The sequence below is a fragment of the Chiloscyllium plagiosum genome, chromosome 45 (assembly GCF_004010195.1).
Source record: "Chiloscyllium plagiosum isolate BGI_BamShark_2017 chromosome 45, ASM401019v2, whole genome shotgun sequence".
NCBI classification, from domain to species: Eukaryota; Metazoa; Chordata; class Chondrichthyes; order Orectolobiformes; family Hemiscylliidae; genus Chiloscyllium; species Chiloscyllium plagiosum.
Genome location: NC_057754.1, coordinates 5,425,582 through 5,441,721, shown reverse-complemented (window position 1 = coordinate 5,441,721; position 16,140 = coordinate 5,425,582). Strand labels below are relative to the sequence as shown.

At 47.4% G+C, this 16,140-nt stretch overlaps 2 protein-coding genes and 1 long non-coding RNA gene across 6 annotated transcripts in view; 1 reads left to right on the top strand and 2 right to left on the bottom strand.

Annotated features, from left to right (window-relative positions):
• The window catches only part of LOC122543859 (solute carrier family 22 member 6-A-like), a 44,696-nt gene extending 32,870 nt beyond the window's left edge, over positions 1 to 11,826 (bottom strand). The window contains exons 1-2 of one of the 2 annotated variants that reach the window (XM_043682715.1): positions 11,334 to 11,826; positions 4,089 to 4,192 (exon numbers count right to left, since the gene is read on the bottom strand). In XM_043682715.1, the coding sequence (XP_043538650.1) occupies positions 4,089 to 4,192; positions 11,334 to 11,735 (506 nt within the window). In that variant the 5' untranslated portion in view covers positions 11,736 to 11,826. The remainder of the gene's footprint in view (positions 1 to 4,088; positions 4,193 to 11,333) is intronic. The other variant, XM_043682716.1, reaches the window with a different exon arrangement.
• The window catches only part of LOC122543860, a 46,171-nt gene that overhangs the window by 27,694 nt on the left and 2,337 nt on the right, over positions 1 to 16,140 (top strand). Inside the window, exon 3 of one of the 2 annotated variants that reach the window (XR_006310150.1) lies at positions 15,279 to 15,411. This is a non-coding gene — a long non-coding RNA (uncharacterized LOC122543860). Of the gene's footprint in view, positions 1 to 3,002; positions 3,191 to 15,278; positions 15,412 to 16,140 lie in introns of those variants that run through there. The other variant, XR_006310149.1, reaches the window with a different exon arrangement.
• LOC122543858 (ABC transporter F family member 4-like) lies at positions 34 to 2,505 on the bottom strand. 2 transcript variants are annotated; one of them, XM_043682714.1, is made up of 2 exons: positions 721 to 2,505; positions 34 to 636 (listed from the first exon to the last, which is right to left on the bottom strand). In XM_043682714.1, the coding sequence occupies exons 1-2, from the start codon at positions 2,062 to 2,064 to the stop codon at positions 322 to 324; spliced, it is 1,659 nt and encodes a 552-aa protein (XP_043538649.1). In that variant the 5' UTR covers positions 2,065 to 2,505; the 3' UTR covers positions 34 to 321. The 2 variants fall into 2 exon arrangements, with proteins under 2 accessions (XP_043538649.1, XP_043538648.1); XM_043682713.1 differs by having other exon boundaries at positions 744 to 2,505.

Here is a 16,140-nt window from a genome sequence, read left to right as displayed (position 1 = left end):
AGTATATGTGACAAGAAAGCTAATTCAAATTCTAATGATTCACATCGATTGGCCAGTTCAAGGGGCGTGGAAGGATAAGCTCATTCAAAATGGAATCGTGGTCAGAGTAATCATTTTAATTGTTTAGCAATCTAAAGACAACTTAGCAGTCCAGACAAAGAGTGTATAACTGGGATATTCTTCATTCTAGTCTCAGTCCGGGTCCAGAGACAGGCAAGGCCCAAAGATGTCTGGTCTGCCCAATAAGAAGCTCGCCAAAACTGAGGGGAAGTTCGAACCTGCTTGAAATAACGCTACAGAGGCTGGTATCCCAACTCCAAGTCACCCTTGACTTACACATGAACATTGACTGTAGTACTGCCTCATACAGTGTATGCTGGCATATCGTCTCCATTTCACTCTGGGCCTTGCCTTCATTCTGCTCTGATTCTTGACTCCATTCAACTTGGGACTTGCCTCCATTCTGCTCTGGGACTTGCCTCCATTCTGCTCTGGGTCTTGCCTCCATTCCGCTCTGGGCCTTGACTTCATTTTGCTCTGGGATTTGTCTCCAATCTGCTCTGGGACCTGCCTCCATTCCACTCTGGGACTTGTCTCCATTCTGCTCTGGAACTTGCCTCCATTCTGCTCTGGGACCTGCCTCCATTCTGCTCTGGGACTTGACTTCACTTTGCTCTGGAACTTGCATCCATTCCACTCTGGGCCTTGCCTCCCTGGGACCTGCCTCCATTCTGCTCTGGGACCTGCCTCCATTCTGCTCTGGGACTTGTCTCCATTCTGCTCTGGGACCTGCCTCCATTCCACTCTGGGCCTTGCCTCCATTCTGCTCTGGGACTTGATTCCACTCCACTCTGGGCCTTGCCTCCATTCTGCTCTGGGACCTGCCTCCATCCTGCTCTGGGACTTGCCTCCATTCCACTCTGGGACTTGTCTCCATTCCGCTCTGGGACTTGTCTCCATTCCGCTCTGGGACTTGCCTCCATTCTGCTCTGTGTTTTGCCTCCATTCTGCTCTGGGCCTTGCCTCCATTCCACTCTGGAACTTGCCTCCATTCCGCTCTGGGACTTGCCTCCATTCCGCTCTGGGACTTGATTCCATTCCGCTCTGGGACTTGCCTCCATTCCACTCTGGGACTTGATTCCATTCCGCTCTGGGACTTGACTTCATTTTGCTCTGGGACTTGCCTCCATTCTGCTCTGGAACTTGCCTCCATTCTGCTCTGGAACTTGCCTCCATTCCACTCTGGGACTTGCCTCCATTCCACTCTGGGACTTGATTCCATTCCACTCTGGGACTTGATTCCATTCCGCTCTGGGACTTGACTTCATTTTGCTCTGGGACTTGCCTCCATTCTGCTCTGGAACTTGCCTCCATTCTGCTCTGGGACCTGCCTCCATTCCACTCTGGGCCTTGCCTCCATTCTACTCTGGGCCTTGCCTCCATTCTGCTCTGGGTCTTGCCTCCATTCTGCTCTGGGACTTGCCTCCATTCTGCTCTGGGACTTGCCTCCATTCCGCTCTGGGCCTTGCCTCCATTCCGCTCTGGGCCTTGCCTCCATTCCGCTCTGGGACTTGTCTCCATTCTGCTCTCGGACTTGTCTCCATCCCGCTCTCGGACGTTCCTCCATTCTGCTCTGGGACCTGCCTCCATTCCGCTCTGGGACTTGCCTCCATTCTGCTCTGGGACTTGTCTCCATTCTGCTCTGGGCTTTGCCTCCATTCCACTCTGGGACTTGCCTCCATTCTGCTCTAGGTTTTGCCTCCATTCCGCTCTGGGACTTGCCTCCATTCCGCTCTGGGCCTTGCCTCCATTCCGCTCTGGGACTTGTCTCCATTCCGCTCTCGGACTTGCCTCCATTCCGCTCTGGGACGTTCCTCCATTCTGCTCTGGGACCTGCCTCCATTCCGCTCTGGGACTTGCCTCCATTCTGCTCTGTGTTTTGCCTCCATTTTGCTCTGGAACTTGCCTCCATTCCACTCTGGGCCTTGCCTCCATTCCACTCTGGGACTTGCCTCCATTCTGCTCTGGGACTTGCCTCCATTCTGCTCTGGGACTAGATTCCATTCTGCTCTGGGACGTTCCTCCATTCCGCTCTGGGACTTGACTTCATTTTGCTCTGGGCCCTTGCCTACATTCCACTCTGGGCCTTGATTCCATTCTGCTCTGGGACTTGACTTCATTTTGCTCTGTGACTTGCCTCCATCCCACTATGGGCCTTGCCTCCATTCCGCTCTGGGCCTTGTCTCCATTCCGCTCTGGGCCTTGCCTCCAGACTGTGCCGGAAGGCTCTCATTAATGAAGGAGTCTGCTGATTCCTGTAATTATTGGTGCTGATGGTTGAGGTAGACATGTGTGATGTCAAAGTTGTCTTGTGTCAATCAGCATTTTGTAGTTGCGTTGATTGGGCAGTTATCCCCAGTTGGAGGTAGAATTTAAATCGGGAATATGTGAGACTTCTTTATAAATCAATTCAGGCGTCTCTTCTTTGGTTGGTGCAGGGCAATTTACTGTGAGTCCAGCTGCATGACGGAACATTCAGAGGCTACTGTCTTTGTGGAACATGCTGGATGTCTGAATCTAATCGGTATTAATTGCATCCCATGTTCAAAGAATGGAATCAGCTGCCAGTGGAAGTGGTTGAAGCAGGTATATTAACAACATTTAGAAGGCATTTGGACAAACACATGGATAGGAAAGCTTTAGAAGGATATGGGCCAAGTGCAGGGAAATGGGGTGAGTGTGGATGGACATTTTGGTCAGTATGGACCAGTTTGGGCCAAAGGGCTTTCTCCGTGCTATGAGTCTATAACTCACAAACAGCAATTCTGAACTCATATTTCTCTATTTTTCTGATTAATTGCTGGACTTTGTATTTCTATATTTTTTTCTTACTGAATAATTTATACTTAAGAATCTGTACCTTGGTACCTAAGATGGCGTAATGGTGACTTGTAAACCCTTCACTGTACTCATCATAATAAAGCTAATTCTTTTCCCTAAAGGGGCCGGATCATCAAGCCGGATGTGGGATAGGATTCCTGAGAAATTTCCACCACCATTTGCTGAAAGCGTAGCTGGAGGACTAATCAGAAGTCGTACAAAGTCAATTCCTGAGCCAACAGATAGGTAGAAGGACAGGTAGCATTGAGGAGGCAGGGAGACTGCAGAAAGATTTGGACAGGTTCGGAGAGTGGGCAAAGAAGTGGCAGATGGCGTACAATGTGGGGGAAGTGTGAGGTCATGCCCTTTTGGTAGGAAGAATAGAGGCATGGACTATTTTGTAAATGGGGAGAAATTTCAGGAGTCTGAAGTGCAAAGAGACTTGGGAGTTCTAGTCCAGGATTCTCTCAAGGTGAAGTTGCAGGTTGAGTCGGTAGTTAGGAAGGCAAATACAATGGTGGCATTCATTTTTAGAGGACTTGAATATAAAAACAGGGACGTACACCTGATGCTCTGTAAGGCGCTGGTCAGACCACATTTGGAGTATTGTACACAGTTTTGGGCCCCATATCTCAGGAAGGATGTACTGGCCCTGGAGCGGGTCCAGAGGAGGTTCACGAGAATGGTCCCAGGAATCAAAAGCTGAACATGTGAGGAATGTTTGAGGACTCTGGGTCTATACTTGATGGAGTTTTGAAGGATTGGGGGGCGGGGGGGGAGGGTGATCTAATTGAAACATACAGAATGATGACAAAGTAGATGTTGGGAAGATGTTTCCATTGGTAGGAGAGACTAGGAGGGCACAGCCTTAGAGTGAAGGGAAGACCCTTTAGAATGGAGATAAGGAGAAACATCTTCAGCCAGGGAGTGGGGAATCTATGGAATTTACTGCCCCTGAAGGCTGTGGAGGCCAGGTCACAGAGTATATGCAAGACTGAGATGGATAGGTTCTTGAGTATCAAGGGGATCAAAGATTACAGGGAGTAAGTGGGAAAATGGGGTTGAGAAACATATCAGCCATGATTGAATGGTGGAGCTGACTCGATGGGCTGAATGGCCTAATTTGTGCGCCTACGTCTTATGGTCTTAACAGCTTGAACAACCTGACTGGGCAGTACAGTTTGCAGTGCCCATTCTGCCATCCTTACTTGTCAGAAAGCCTGCCCAGCACCATGGCTCCCACCAGCAATCCAGCCATGTATATCGATTGTGTGATCCATCTCAGCGACCTCTGATCGCACACCAAGTCCCACTGTCAAGACAAGAATGGAACCTTCAGTTATTGAAGAGTTAACAGCATGAACAACTCTGGAATGCTCTGAAAATGCAGCACACCAAGCAGACGTTCTGAAAATTTTACTGCCTCACCTTGTATCTGAATAGAAATATAAATTATTCATCAGGTTTTAATGTAGATGTTGGGTAACACCATTGACTTTCTTTTAAGAACATACAAACAGATGAATGGGGACAGAAGTTCTCTTCAGAGGTGTGGACTTATTGGGCCGAATGGCCTGTTTCCACACTGCAGGGCATTTATAAAGTGCACCATTATACACTTAATGGTAAGGTCCTGGGGAGTGTTGCTGAACAAAGAGACCTTGGAGTGCAGGTTCATAGCTCCTTGAAAGTAGAATTGCAAATGGATAGGATAGTGAAGAAGGCGTTTGTTATGTTTTTCTTTATTGGTCAGAGTATTGAGTACAGGAGTTGGGAGGTCATGTTGCGGCTGTACAGGACATTGGTTAGGCCACTTTTGGAATATTGCATGCAATTCTAGTCTCCCTCCTATCGGAAGGATGTTGTGAAACTTGAAAGGGTTCAGAAAAGATTTACAAGGATGTTACCAGGGTTGGAGGGTTTGAGCTACAGGGAGAGGCTGAATAGGCTTTTCACTGGAGCATCGGAGGCTGAAGGGTGACCTTATAGAGGTTTGTAAAATCACAAGGGGCATGGATAGGGTGAATAGCCAAGGTCTTTTCCCCAGGGTCAGAGAGTCCAAAACCATAGGGCATAGATGTAAGATGAGAGGGGAAAGATTTAAAAGTGACCTAAGGGGCAACCTTTTTCACGCAGAGAGTGGTACGTGTATGCACTGACCAATAAAGGCGAGTGTGTAAACGCCTTCTTCACTACCTCTGTCTACCTGTGACTCCTTTTTCAAAGAACTGTGAACCTGCACCCCAGGTTCAGTAAGTAATGGTATTGCTGAGCCGCTCCTGGTGATGAGTACTGAAATTCCCCAACAAGGCTGTACTCTGTGATATTGCCATCCCCAGTGTGTCCACCAAATGGTCTTCAATATGGCAGAGAACTAATTCATCGGTCAAGGGAGTTGGTAGGTGAAAATCAGCAGGACATTTTCTGATGCAAGTTTTACCTGATACCATGAGACTTCATGAGGTCAGGAATCAATGATGAGGTCTCTCAGAGCAACTTCCTCTTGACTGCACACAACCATGTTGCGTTCTCCAGTGATTGTGCCCTGCCTGTAGGACAAGACAAAGTGACCTAACCAATGTCCTATATAGCCGCTACAAGATCTAGACAATATCCAGACTTGGGCTGACAAATAGCAAATAACATTCACGCCACACAAACACCAGGCTATGACCATCGCCAATAAGAGACTATCTAACCACTGTCCGCTGACATTCAGTGGCGTTGCCATCACTAATTTCCCTACTATCAACATCCTGGGGCTTATCATTGACCAAACACTCAACGGGACTCACCACATAAACACAATGGCTGCAAAAGCAGGTCAGTGGCTATGAATATTGAAGCAAGTAATTCACTTCCTGAGTCCCCAAAGCCTGTCCACCATCGACCAGGCACAGGTCAGGAGGGTGAGGGAATACTCCCTGCTTGCCCGTGGATGAACACAGCCCCAGCAACATTCAAGAAGCTCCATACCATCCTGGACAAAGCAGCCCCACTCGATTGGCACCAAATCGATGAAGGGCTTTTGCCCGAAACGTCGATTTCGAAGCTCCTTGGATGCTGCCTGAACTGCTGTGCTCTTCCAGCACCACTAATCCAGAATCTGGTTTCCAGCATCAGCAGTCATTGTTTTTACCGAATCGACAGGCACCCACTCCCTCCACCACCGATGCTCAGTAGCAGCAGTGTGTACCATCTACAAGATGCACTGCAGCAAATCACCAAAGATTCTCAGATAGCGCCTTCCAATCCCACTATCACTTCCATCTCGAAGGACAAGGGCAGCAGGTACATGGGAACACCACCCCCCTGCAGTTCCCCTCTGAGCCTCTCACCGTCCTGACCTGGAAATATATCCCTGTTCCTTCACTGTCACTGGTCGGAATCCTGAAATTCCCTCCCTCAGGGCATTGTGGGTCAACCCACAGCAGGTGGACTGCCGTGGTTCAAGGAGGCAGCTCCCCCCCCACTTTCTCAAAGGGGCAATTAGGGACAAGGGGAAATGAATGCTGGGCCCAGCAAGAGACACCCACATCCCATAAAAACAAACAAATAAAAATAACTTGCCAACTCCTATACTCGATGCACTGCCCAATAAAGTCAAGCATGCCAAACACTTTCTTCACTACCCTGTCTATCTGTGACTCCACCTTTAAGGAACCATGAACCTGTAGATGTTAAACAGACACTGGTTATTCAAAATTTTGAAACCTGTGACAGTTACGTTATCCATGGCCTTGCACTTCAGTACTGACCAGCGAGACCGAGCGACCTGTTGGAAACACCCTACATGTGGATGTCGAACATGTTATCAGGAAGCCCTCAACGCCATCAGAATCCGACTTCAGGCTCTGACCCGGGAGAAATGGGATCACCTGAAGCCCACCTTGGGTGCCCAGTCACAACACGTCCCTCCATGTCGCAGTCATGGCCATATCTTAAAGGATGCATCACGTACCCAGGAATTCCCCCCTACCCAAGGACCCTTCCCCCCCCCCCAACTGAAGCCCTCAGCACTTCTCCTGCACCTCACTGTTCAAAAGAGGCTCACCGATCTGCTTTGCCTGTGCATATTTACAAAGTAACCTGATAAGGTGAAGCATTAAAGAGGGAACGATGAGAGCTTGCGAGAAAGGCACAGTGACAATCATGAGAGACTTTAATCCCCGCATCTCTCCAATTCTTGTGGGTGTGCATTTAAGGTGAGAGGGGAAATGTTCAAAGGAAATGTGAGGGGCAAGTTTCGTACACAGAGAGTGGTAGGAGTCTGGAATGCACTGCCAGAGGTGGTGGTGGGGGCAGATACGACAGGGGTGTTTGAGGGGCTTTTAGACAAGCACACGAATACACAAGGAGTGGAGGGATTAGTTTAACTTGATTCGATTTGATTTATTATTGTCACATGCATCCACGTACAGTGAAAAGTTTCGTTTTGCGTACAGTACAGGCAGATCGGATCATACAAGGATCGTAGAGTGGTTGAGCAGAGTGAGGAATACAAAGTTACGGCTGCAGAGAAGGTGCCAAAAAGCGAGATCAACATTAGGTTTAAAAATTTGAGAGGTTCATTCAGAAGTCTTTAAAAGCGTGGAAGAAGTTGTTTGGCATCATATTCAGTACAACTTTGTGGGCCGAAGGGCCTGTTCCTGTGCTCTGTAGTTCTAAGTTCTACGTACATGTCTACTGGAACAGTCAGGCGGGCGAGGCTGGCTAAGATAAAGCTGTTGTTGAGCATAGATTCTCAGAATAGCTAGTTCAGGAACCAACCAGGGAGCAGTCTACTCTGGACCTAGCAATGTGCAACAAGATCAGGCCAATTAATGATCTCACAGTAAAGGCATCACGAGGTATTTGTGACCATAAAATGATTGAATTTTATAGTCAGTTTGAGGAAGAAATAAAGTGGGTCCAAGACAACTTGTTAAACTTTAAATAAGTGGAATTAAAAAAAATTCATTCACAGCATGTAGGCGCTGCCAATTTGCGAGGGTTTTTGGTCATTATTAACTTAGTTTCATGATTGAAGAATGAAAACGGAGCCAGCTAAAGTGAATTATAGCAAGTTATATTAAGGTACAGGTCACTGGAAATGCAGTAGCTGACCTTTCAGAAATTATTTTCAGAATACACGGAATTGATACATTGCAATGAATAAGCAGAATTCTAAGGTCCGTGGTTAACTTGAAAGATTAAAGGTATTTTCAAACAAATTCACCAAAGATCCTCAGACAGCACCTTCAAAATCTACGATTGCTTCATCCAGAAGAAGGGCAGCAGATGCATGGGAACACCACCCCCTTTAAGTTCCCCTCTGAGTGACTCACCATCCCGACTTGGAAATATATCGGCCATTCCTTCACTGTCGGTGGGTCAGAATCCTGGAATTCCTTCCCTCAGGGCATTGTGGGTCTAACCCACAGCAGGTGGACAGCAGCGGTTCAAGATGGCGGCTCACCCCCACCTTCTCAAGGGGATAACTAGGGACAGAGGTAATAAATGCTGGCGCCAGTCAGCACATCCCACAAATAAATAATTTTTTTTTAAAAACCTTTAGAAAATGTGCAAACACAGGTAGCAGATCAGAGGATTGGGTAGAATATGAAAACACACAAAGAATGATCAAAAATTTAATAAAGTAGGAGTTGCCCATTAAAAACACAATTAACTGAAATATTTTATCTCCAAGAGTTGTGGAGCTCTTTTCTTGAAAGGGTGGTGAAGGCAGAGGCTTTGAATATTTTTTAAATATGAAGTAAATCGATTCTTTTAAGCAAGAGTGTGAAAGGTTATAGGTCAAGGTGGGAATGCAGATTTGAGTTTACAGTCAGAAATGAATTGTTGAACAGATACAAGGGATTTACTCATAGAGTCACACAGCATGGAAATAAACCATTTGGTCTGATCAGTCCATGCCGACCCTAATCCCAGACTAAACTAGTCCCACCTGCCTGCTCCTGGCACATATCTCTCCAAACCTTTCCTATTCGTGTAATTACCTAGATTCCTTGACCAGGCCAACATCCCCAGCATCGAGGCACTGACCCCCATCTCGATTGTCTGCGATGGGCTGGGCACGTCGTCTGCATGACCAACACAAGACTATCCGAGCAGGTGCTCTACCCCAGCTCCGAAACTGAGTGGAGCCCCTGGTGGACAGAGAAAGCACTTCAGGGATACCCTCAAGGCCTCACCGGGGAAGTGCAGCATTCCCACAGACACCTGGGAATCACTGGCCCAAGACCATCCAAAGTTGGAGAGCAGTAGCCGGGAAGGTGTCGAGCTCCTTGAGGCTTGCCGTCGGGAAAAGGCGGAAGCCGAGCAGCAACAGCGTAAGGGGTGCACTGCCATGACAATGCCCCACCCACCACCCCCTTCCCACGACCACCCCAAGTGTAACAGGGCCTGCAGTAGCCCCCTCGGTCTGAACAGCCATCTATGGACTCACCCTGAGTGTGGGAGAGAGTCATCCTCATCCATGAGGGACCGCCGATGATGATGAACATGATGACAACTTATCTGAACATCTCTTAAACATTGTAACTGTACCCTTATCCACCACTTCCTCTGGACGTTCATTCCACACATACACCACCCTCTGTGTAAAAAAAAAGCCCCACATGTCTTCTTAAAATCTTTCTCCTTTCACCTTAAACATGTGCCCCCTAGTCTTGAAATCCTCCACCTAGGGAGAAGACATCTGCCATTCATCTTATTAATACCCCTCATGATTTTATAAATCTCTATAAGTTCACCCTCAACCTTCTACGCACCAGTGAAAAAAGGCCTAGCCTATCCAGCCTTTCTTTATAACTCAAACCCTCCGTACATGTTCCTGATTTGTGTGGTCATACCTGACAGATAAAAAGGGCAAAAATATAAAAATCAATATCATAGAATCCCTTCATGTGGAAACGGGCCCTTTGGCCCAACAAGTCCACACCGACCCTCCAAAGAGTTACCCACCCCAATTATCCTCTACTACCCCTGACTAATGCACCTAACCTCCACATCCCTGAACATTCTGGGCAATTTAGCATGGCCAATCTACCCTAACCTGCACATCTTTGGATTGTGGGAGGAAACTGGAGCACCCGGAGGAAACCCCACACAGAGACAGGGAGAATGTGCAAACTCCACACAGACAGTCACCCAAGCCCGGAATTGAACACAGGTCCCTGGCGCTGTGAGGTAGCAGCGCCGACCACTGAGCCATCACGCTGTCCATGTGCACATTTACATGTTGAGAAAAACACCAGTGACCCATTTTTTCCCTCATGGACTAAAGATGACCTTGAGACCCACAGTAGTGGACAGTGAAGGAGGTTACCACAGAGTTCAACAGGACCTTGATCAGATGGGCCTAGGCGTGGCAAATGGAGTTTAATTTAGGTAAATTTGAGGTGCTCAACTTTGGAAAGGCAAATCAGAGCAAGACTTATACACTTAGTGGTAAGGTTCTGGGGAGTGTTGCTGAACAAAGAGTCCAGGGGGTGCAGATTCATTATTCCTTGAAAGTGGAGTCACAGGTAGACAGATTAGTGAAGAAGGTGTATAGCATGCTTGCCTTTATTGGTTAGTGCATTGAGTATAGGAGTTGAAATGCCATGTTGCGTCTGTACAGGAAATTGGTTAGGCCTCCTATGGAATACTCTCACGATTTAATAAACGTAGCAAAGGTCTTTTCCCTCGTATGGAGGAGTTCAAATATAGAGGGCCATAATTTTACGGTGAGAGAGGTGGAAAGCTTAAAAGGGGCCCGAGGGGCAACTTTTTCACACAATGGGTGGTTCGTGTGTGGAACAAACTATTGGAGGAAGTGGTGGATGCTGGTACAGTTCCAACATTTAAAAGACATTTGGACAGGTACATGGATAGGAAAGGTTTAGGGGGATATGGACCTAACGCAAGCAAATGGGGGCTAGTTTGGGTTTGGGAAGCTTCGACAGCATGGATGAGTTGGACTGAGAGAGAGTGAGTTGAGAGTGTGTTGCTGGAAAAGCACAGCAGGCCAGGCAGCATCCGAGGAGCAGGAAAATCGATGTTTCGGGCCAGAGCCCTTCGTCAGGAATGAGGCTGGGATCCTCAGGGGTGGAGAGGTAAATGGGGTCCACTCGGACTGAGAGTCTATTTCCATGCTCAATGATGCTATGAGCTGAGCCCTTGGCTGACAGTAACAGGGTTGTTCAGATGCCTTTGCTTTGACCCATTGGAATTAGCGGATTAGGCATGAAGAGGAGCGTAGAACCGTTATACCTTAATGCCACACCTTTACCCTTTGGGAAATTTTGAGGACACTGGGTTGATGTGCACATATGCATGGGTGTTTTACTTATAAACACCTCACAGGTGTGAGGTTATTTTGGGGGACACGCATCCATTTATTCACTTTCCTTCCATTTCACAATAAATGTCACTGGAACCTTTAATAGACAGAAATTCTCAGGCGTTACCTCTGTAACCGTCGAGGCTTTGAACTTAGAGTTGTCATAGGTCCACCCGTCAGTGCACTTCTGCGTGTGGTACTCAGTCACGTTTGCGTGCGTCCCGTTGAGATCCAGAAGGTGCCATTGAGGTGAGGAGTACATCAGGCATTTCTCCGGCTGTTGGTCCTGGTCCAGAGGGATGAAAACCCGGAGAAGTTCCTCCGTCTGCAGCCTCCCCGTGACATTGGCGTACCTCGAGTCATTCACTTCCAAAGGGATCCTGCAGTGATGATCAGGAACAGCGGCCAGGAAGTTCTGAAGCAGGTTGTGCATGGTCAGGAGCAGAGATGGGGATGTCAGCAACAAAATGTGGATGATTTGGAACTTGCCCATACTTCCGACATCCTCCAGGATATCATTGAAGCCCATGGCTGCAGCTCAGAGATGGCAGCACTGAAGGAGAAGGATTGTGGCTGAGGGAGAGCTCATGACACTGACGGAGAGGCTGTAACAGAGACATAATGCTTGTTGGGTTGAACTGATCATTAATCCATAAATGTAAGTAATGATTAAGCTGGTGATAACAGAACTTGCTTAATCTCGCTAACTTAATCATCCTGGTTTAACAAACCTAGATACTATGAAACGAAGGCCATGGAGTTGTGGTTGGTGGGGGTTTGGGTGAATTATTGCTCAATGTTATATTAGTCACTAGCATTTGGGAAGTTTCATTAAACAGTCCCTTCTATATAAAACTACCTTCTCTGCATCCTTACTTTGATTTGATTCGATTGATCACATGTACCTAAGTGCAGTGAAAAGCTTTGTCTGCAAGCAGTATCGGCAGATCATAGTAAGCAAGGACATACAGATCATCGAGTGAAAAAGCACTAGCCAGAGGCATATAAGTTACATCGCAAAGGGCATGTGCTAGGCAAGATCAACATTAGCAAGACCAGCATTATTTGAAATGAGAGAGGTCCAGTCATCCGTCTCATAAAGGCAGGGAAGAAGCTGTTCTTGAACCTGTTGGTGTGTGTGTATTCAAACTTCTGCCTCATGGAAGAGGTTGTAGGAGAGCATTGCCGGTTGGAGGAGTCTTTGATGGTGTTGGCAGCCTTTCCACAGCAACAAGAAGTGTAAGTGGAGCCATGGATAGAAGGTTGCCTTCCATGATGGTCTGGGATGTGCACACCACCTTCAGTAGTTTCTTCCAGTCCTGGGCAGAGCAGTTGCTATATCAAGCCGTGATGCATCTGGACAGTGTACTTTCAGTGGAGCGTTTGTAAAAGTTGGTGAGAGTCGTTATGGACACGCCAAATCTCCTGAGCCGCCTGAGGAAGGTTGTGCCTTCTTCACCGTCGCATCTACTTGGGAAGTCCGGGACAGATTGTCAGTTATCATCACTCCGAGGAACTTGATGCTTTTCACCCTGTCAACCTCAGCACCACTGATGTAGATGGAGGCACATTCTCCTCCCTTCTTTCTGATTGGTTCTTTAGTCTCAATTGAGAGAGGGATTGTTATCATGGCATCACGACACCAAACCCACTGTCTCTGTATTCTAACTCATCATTGTTTGATATCCATCCTACCACGATGGTATCGTCAACAAACCTGTAGACAGCATTCGTTTGGAGTTTGGCAACACAGTCATGGGTGTACAGGGAATACAGTAGGGGGCAAAGAATGCATCCGTGGGGGTCCCCAGTGTTGAGGGTGATTGTAAAGGAGGTGCTGTGGTCTATCGTCACTGTTTGCGGTCTCTGGGTCAGGTAGCTGAGGATCCAGTTGCAGACAGTGGAGCTAAGACCTAGGTCTCAGAGTTCTCAGATCAGTCTGGAAGGGATGATGGTGTTGAAGGTGGAGCTGTGGTGGATGAGCAGGAGTCTGACGTAGGTGTCCTCGTTGTCTGGATGTTCCAGGGATGAGTGCCGGGCTGGGGGAATGGTGTCCACTGCAGACCTGTTATGTCGGTGGGCAAATTGCAGGGGCTCGGGGCAGGCTGGGAGACTGGAGTTGATGTGGGCTGTGACCAGCCTCCTGAAGCACTGATGACATGATAACCCCTGTTTGTCTAGAATAGAATGTTGCCGGGACTGGAGCATTTGAGATCATAGAATCCCTACAGTGTGGAAACAGGCCCTTCGACCCAACAAGTCCACACTGACCCTCCGAAGAGTAACCCACCCAGACCCATTCCCCTATCCTACATTTACCCCTGACTAATGCACCTAACCTACACATCCCTGAACCCTATGGGCAATTTAGCATGGCCAACCCACCCTAACCTACACATCGCTGAATACTATGGGCAATTTAGCATGGCCAACCCACCCTAACCTGCACACCTTTATATAAGTAGATATAACAGATATAAGATTAAAGTGGTGCTGGAGAAGCACAGCAGGTCAGACAGCATCGACGTTTGTCGATTTTCCTGCTCTCCGGATGCTGCCTGACCTGCTGTGCTTTTCCAGCACCACTCTAATCTTGACTCTGATCTCCAGCATCTGCAGTACCCACTTTCGCCTCATAACAGATATAACTAGAGGCTGGATAGGCTGGGATTTTTTTTCACTGAAGGGTAGGAGGTTGAGGGGTCTATCACCCTGATGTACCTATGCCAGGTATGATTTGTCTGAATAGCATGCAAATCAGTATTTTTCTCTGTATCTTGGCACATGTGGCAGTAATAAGTCAAATCAATCAACTATTACAACAGATTGCAACTAAGAAGCTGTAGGGGAAATGCAGCTATGGAAATGCACGCTCGCCTTTATTGCTCAGACCTTCGAGTGTAGGGGTTGCGACGTCACGTTGATGTTGTACAGGATGTTAGTGAGACCTCTTCGGGAGTACTGTGTCCAGTTCTGGTTGCCCTGTTATAGGAAGGATATTATTAATCTAGAGAGGGTTCAGAAGAGATTTGTCGGGACATTGCTGGGAATGGAGGGTTTGGGTTATAAAGAGAGGGTGGATAGGCCTGGGACTTTTTTCACTGGAATGTATGAGGTTGAGGGAGTGACCTTATGGATGTTTATAAAATCATGAGGGGCATAGATGGGCTGAATGGTAGGTGTCTTTTCCTGGGGGGGGGGGGGGGGGGGGTGGATTTCAAAATTAGGGGGCACATTTCTAAGGTGAGAAGAGAGAGATTTAAAAAAGACACGGGGGTCAGTTTTTTTTTTACACAGAGAGCCTGTCATGTCTGGACTGAACTTCCTGAGGAAGTGGTGGATTGTGGGTACAGTTATACCATTTAAAAGACATTTGGATAAGGACATGAACAGGAAAGGGTTTGGAGGGATATGGGCCAGGAGCAGGCAGGCGGGACTAGTTTATTTTCTGATTATGGTCGGCATGGACTGGTTGGACTGAAGGCCCTGTGTCCATGCTGTATGACTCTATCCATCTCAATACCCTCTTCCCCCTAATTTTCTTCATCACCAGTGAGCATTTACTGCTGTGTGGGCCATTTACAAGATGCAGTTCAGTTGACCTTAATGAGGTTTCTTTGACAGCGAGTTTCAAACACATGACCTCGGTGGAACAAAGACAGCTAACGCATGTGCACCCCAACACCTACAAGGTTCCACTCCAAGCCACATACCAGCCTGACTTGATACTGTATTACCATTCCTCCGCTATCAATGGGGTCAAAGTCCTGGAGTTCCCTTCCTGACAGCATATTGGTTTTGGATATATCTATGGCCCAAGCACAACAGTGGTTCAAGAGGCAGCTGACGTCCAGCTCCTCAAAAACAACGAGGAACGAACAATAACTGCTGGGCCAACCCAAGGGGTCATTGGCAGATTAAGTGACTGCAAAACAATAGGAGAAGTTCAACATAGAGAAAGGCGGTTCATTCTTTGGATCTGGGAAAGATAAATCACCAAGAGCATTTTCCCGATTTTTCAAACTGTGCAGATTTGGAAAAGCGTAGAGATTTATGTGTCTGTTGTTGTTAGCTTCAGGGTATCCCCAGGACCGTGTGGACTCACTCGACCAGGAGATGAATTTACTCAGGTGCCTCTCTGTCTCTCAGGGAAAGGACTATGCACACGAGCAGTCAGGTTGCAATTTTATTCGACAACAACAAAGGTAAGGACCAAATTTGACAATTTTAACTTTAACAGCTCTACTTGTAATTACTCGATTCTTTAGAAACTTAAATACTTCCCAAAATGTGTAGCTTTCGCCATTTAGTTGAATTCTTTGGCCCGTTCCTTTCTGTAGGGATTAGAATGAGGGAGCCCTGGGATATAAACAGGAGTCTCAGACAGTGTCCTCACTCTAGGGACTGGCTCTGAGCTGGCCGGTCAGAGTGCATGTACTTTGCACATGTAAATAAAGGGTGGCTTAGTGACAGAAAATGGCATCCGTTCTGTTGTTTCACTTGCTCTCACTCTCTCTCTTTGCTGGTTCATTCCCTCTGTCTCTCATAATCTCTATCTTTATCTATCTGTAACTATCTATCTCTCTATCTCTACCTCTTTATCTCTCTCTCTTTCTCTCTCTGTCTAGGTAATAACAATGACTGCAGATGCTGGAAGAGCACAGCAGTGGATTAGTGGTGCTGGAAGAGCACAGCAGTTCAGGCAGCATCCGAGGAGCAGTAAAATCGACGTTTCGGGCAAAAGCCCTTCATCAGGAATACAGGCAGAGAGCCTGAAGTGTGGAGAGATAAGTGAGAGGAGGGTGGGGGTGGGGAGAAAGTAGCATAGAGTACAATAGGTGAGTAGGGGAGGGGATGAAGGTGATAGATCGGGGGCGGGAGGAGGGTGGAGTGGATAGGTGGAAAAGAAGATAGGCAGATAGGACAAGTCATGG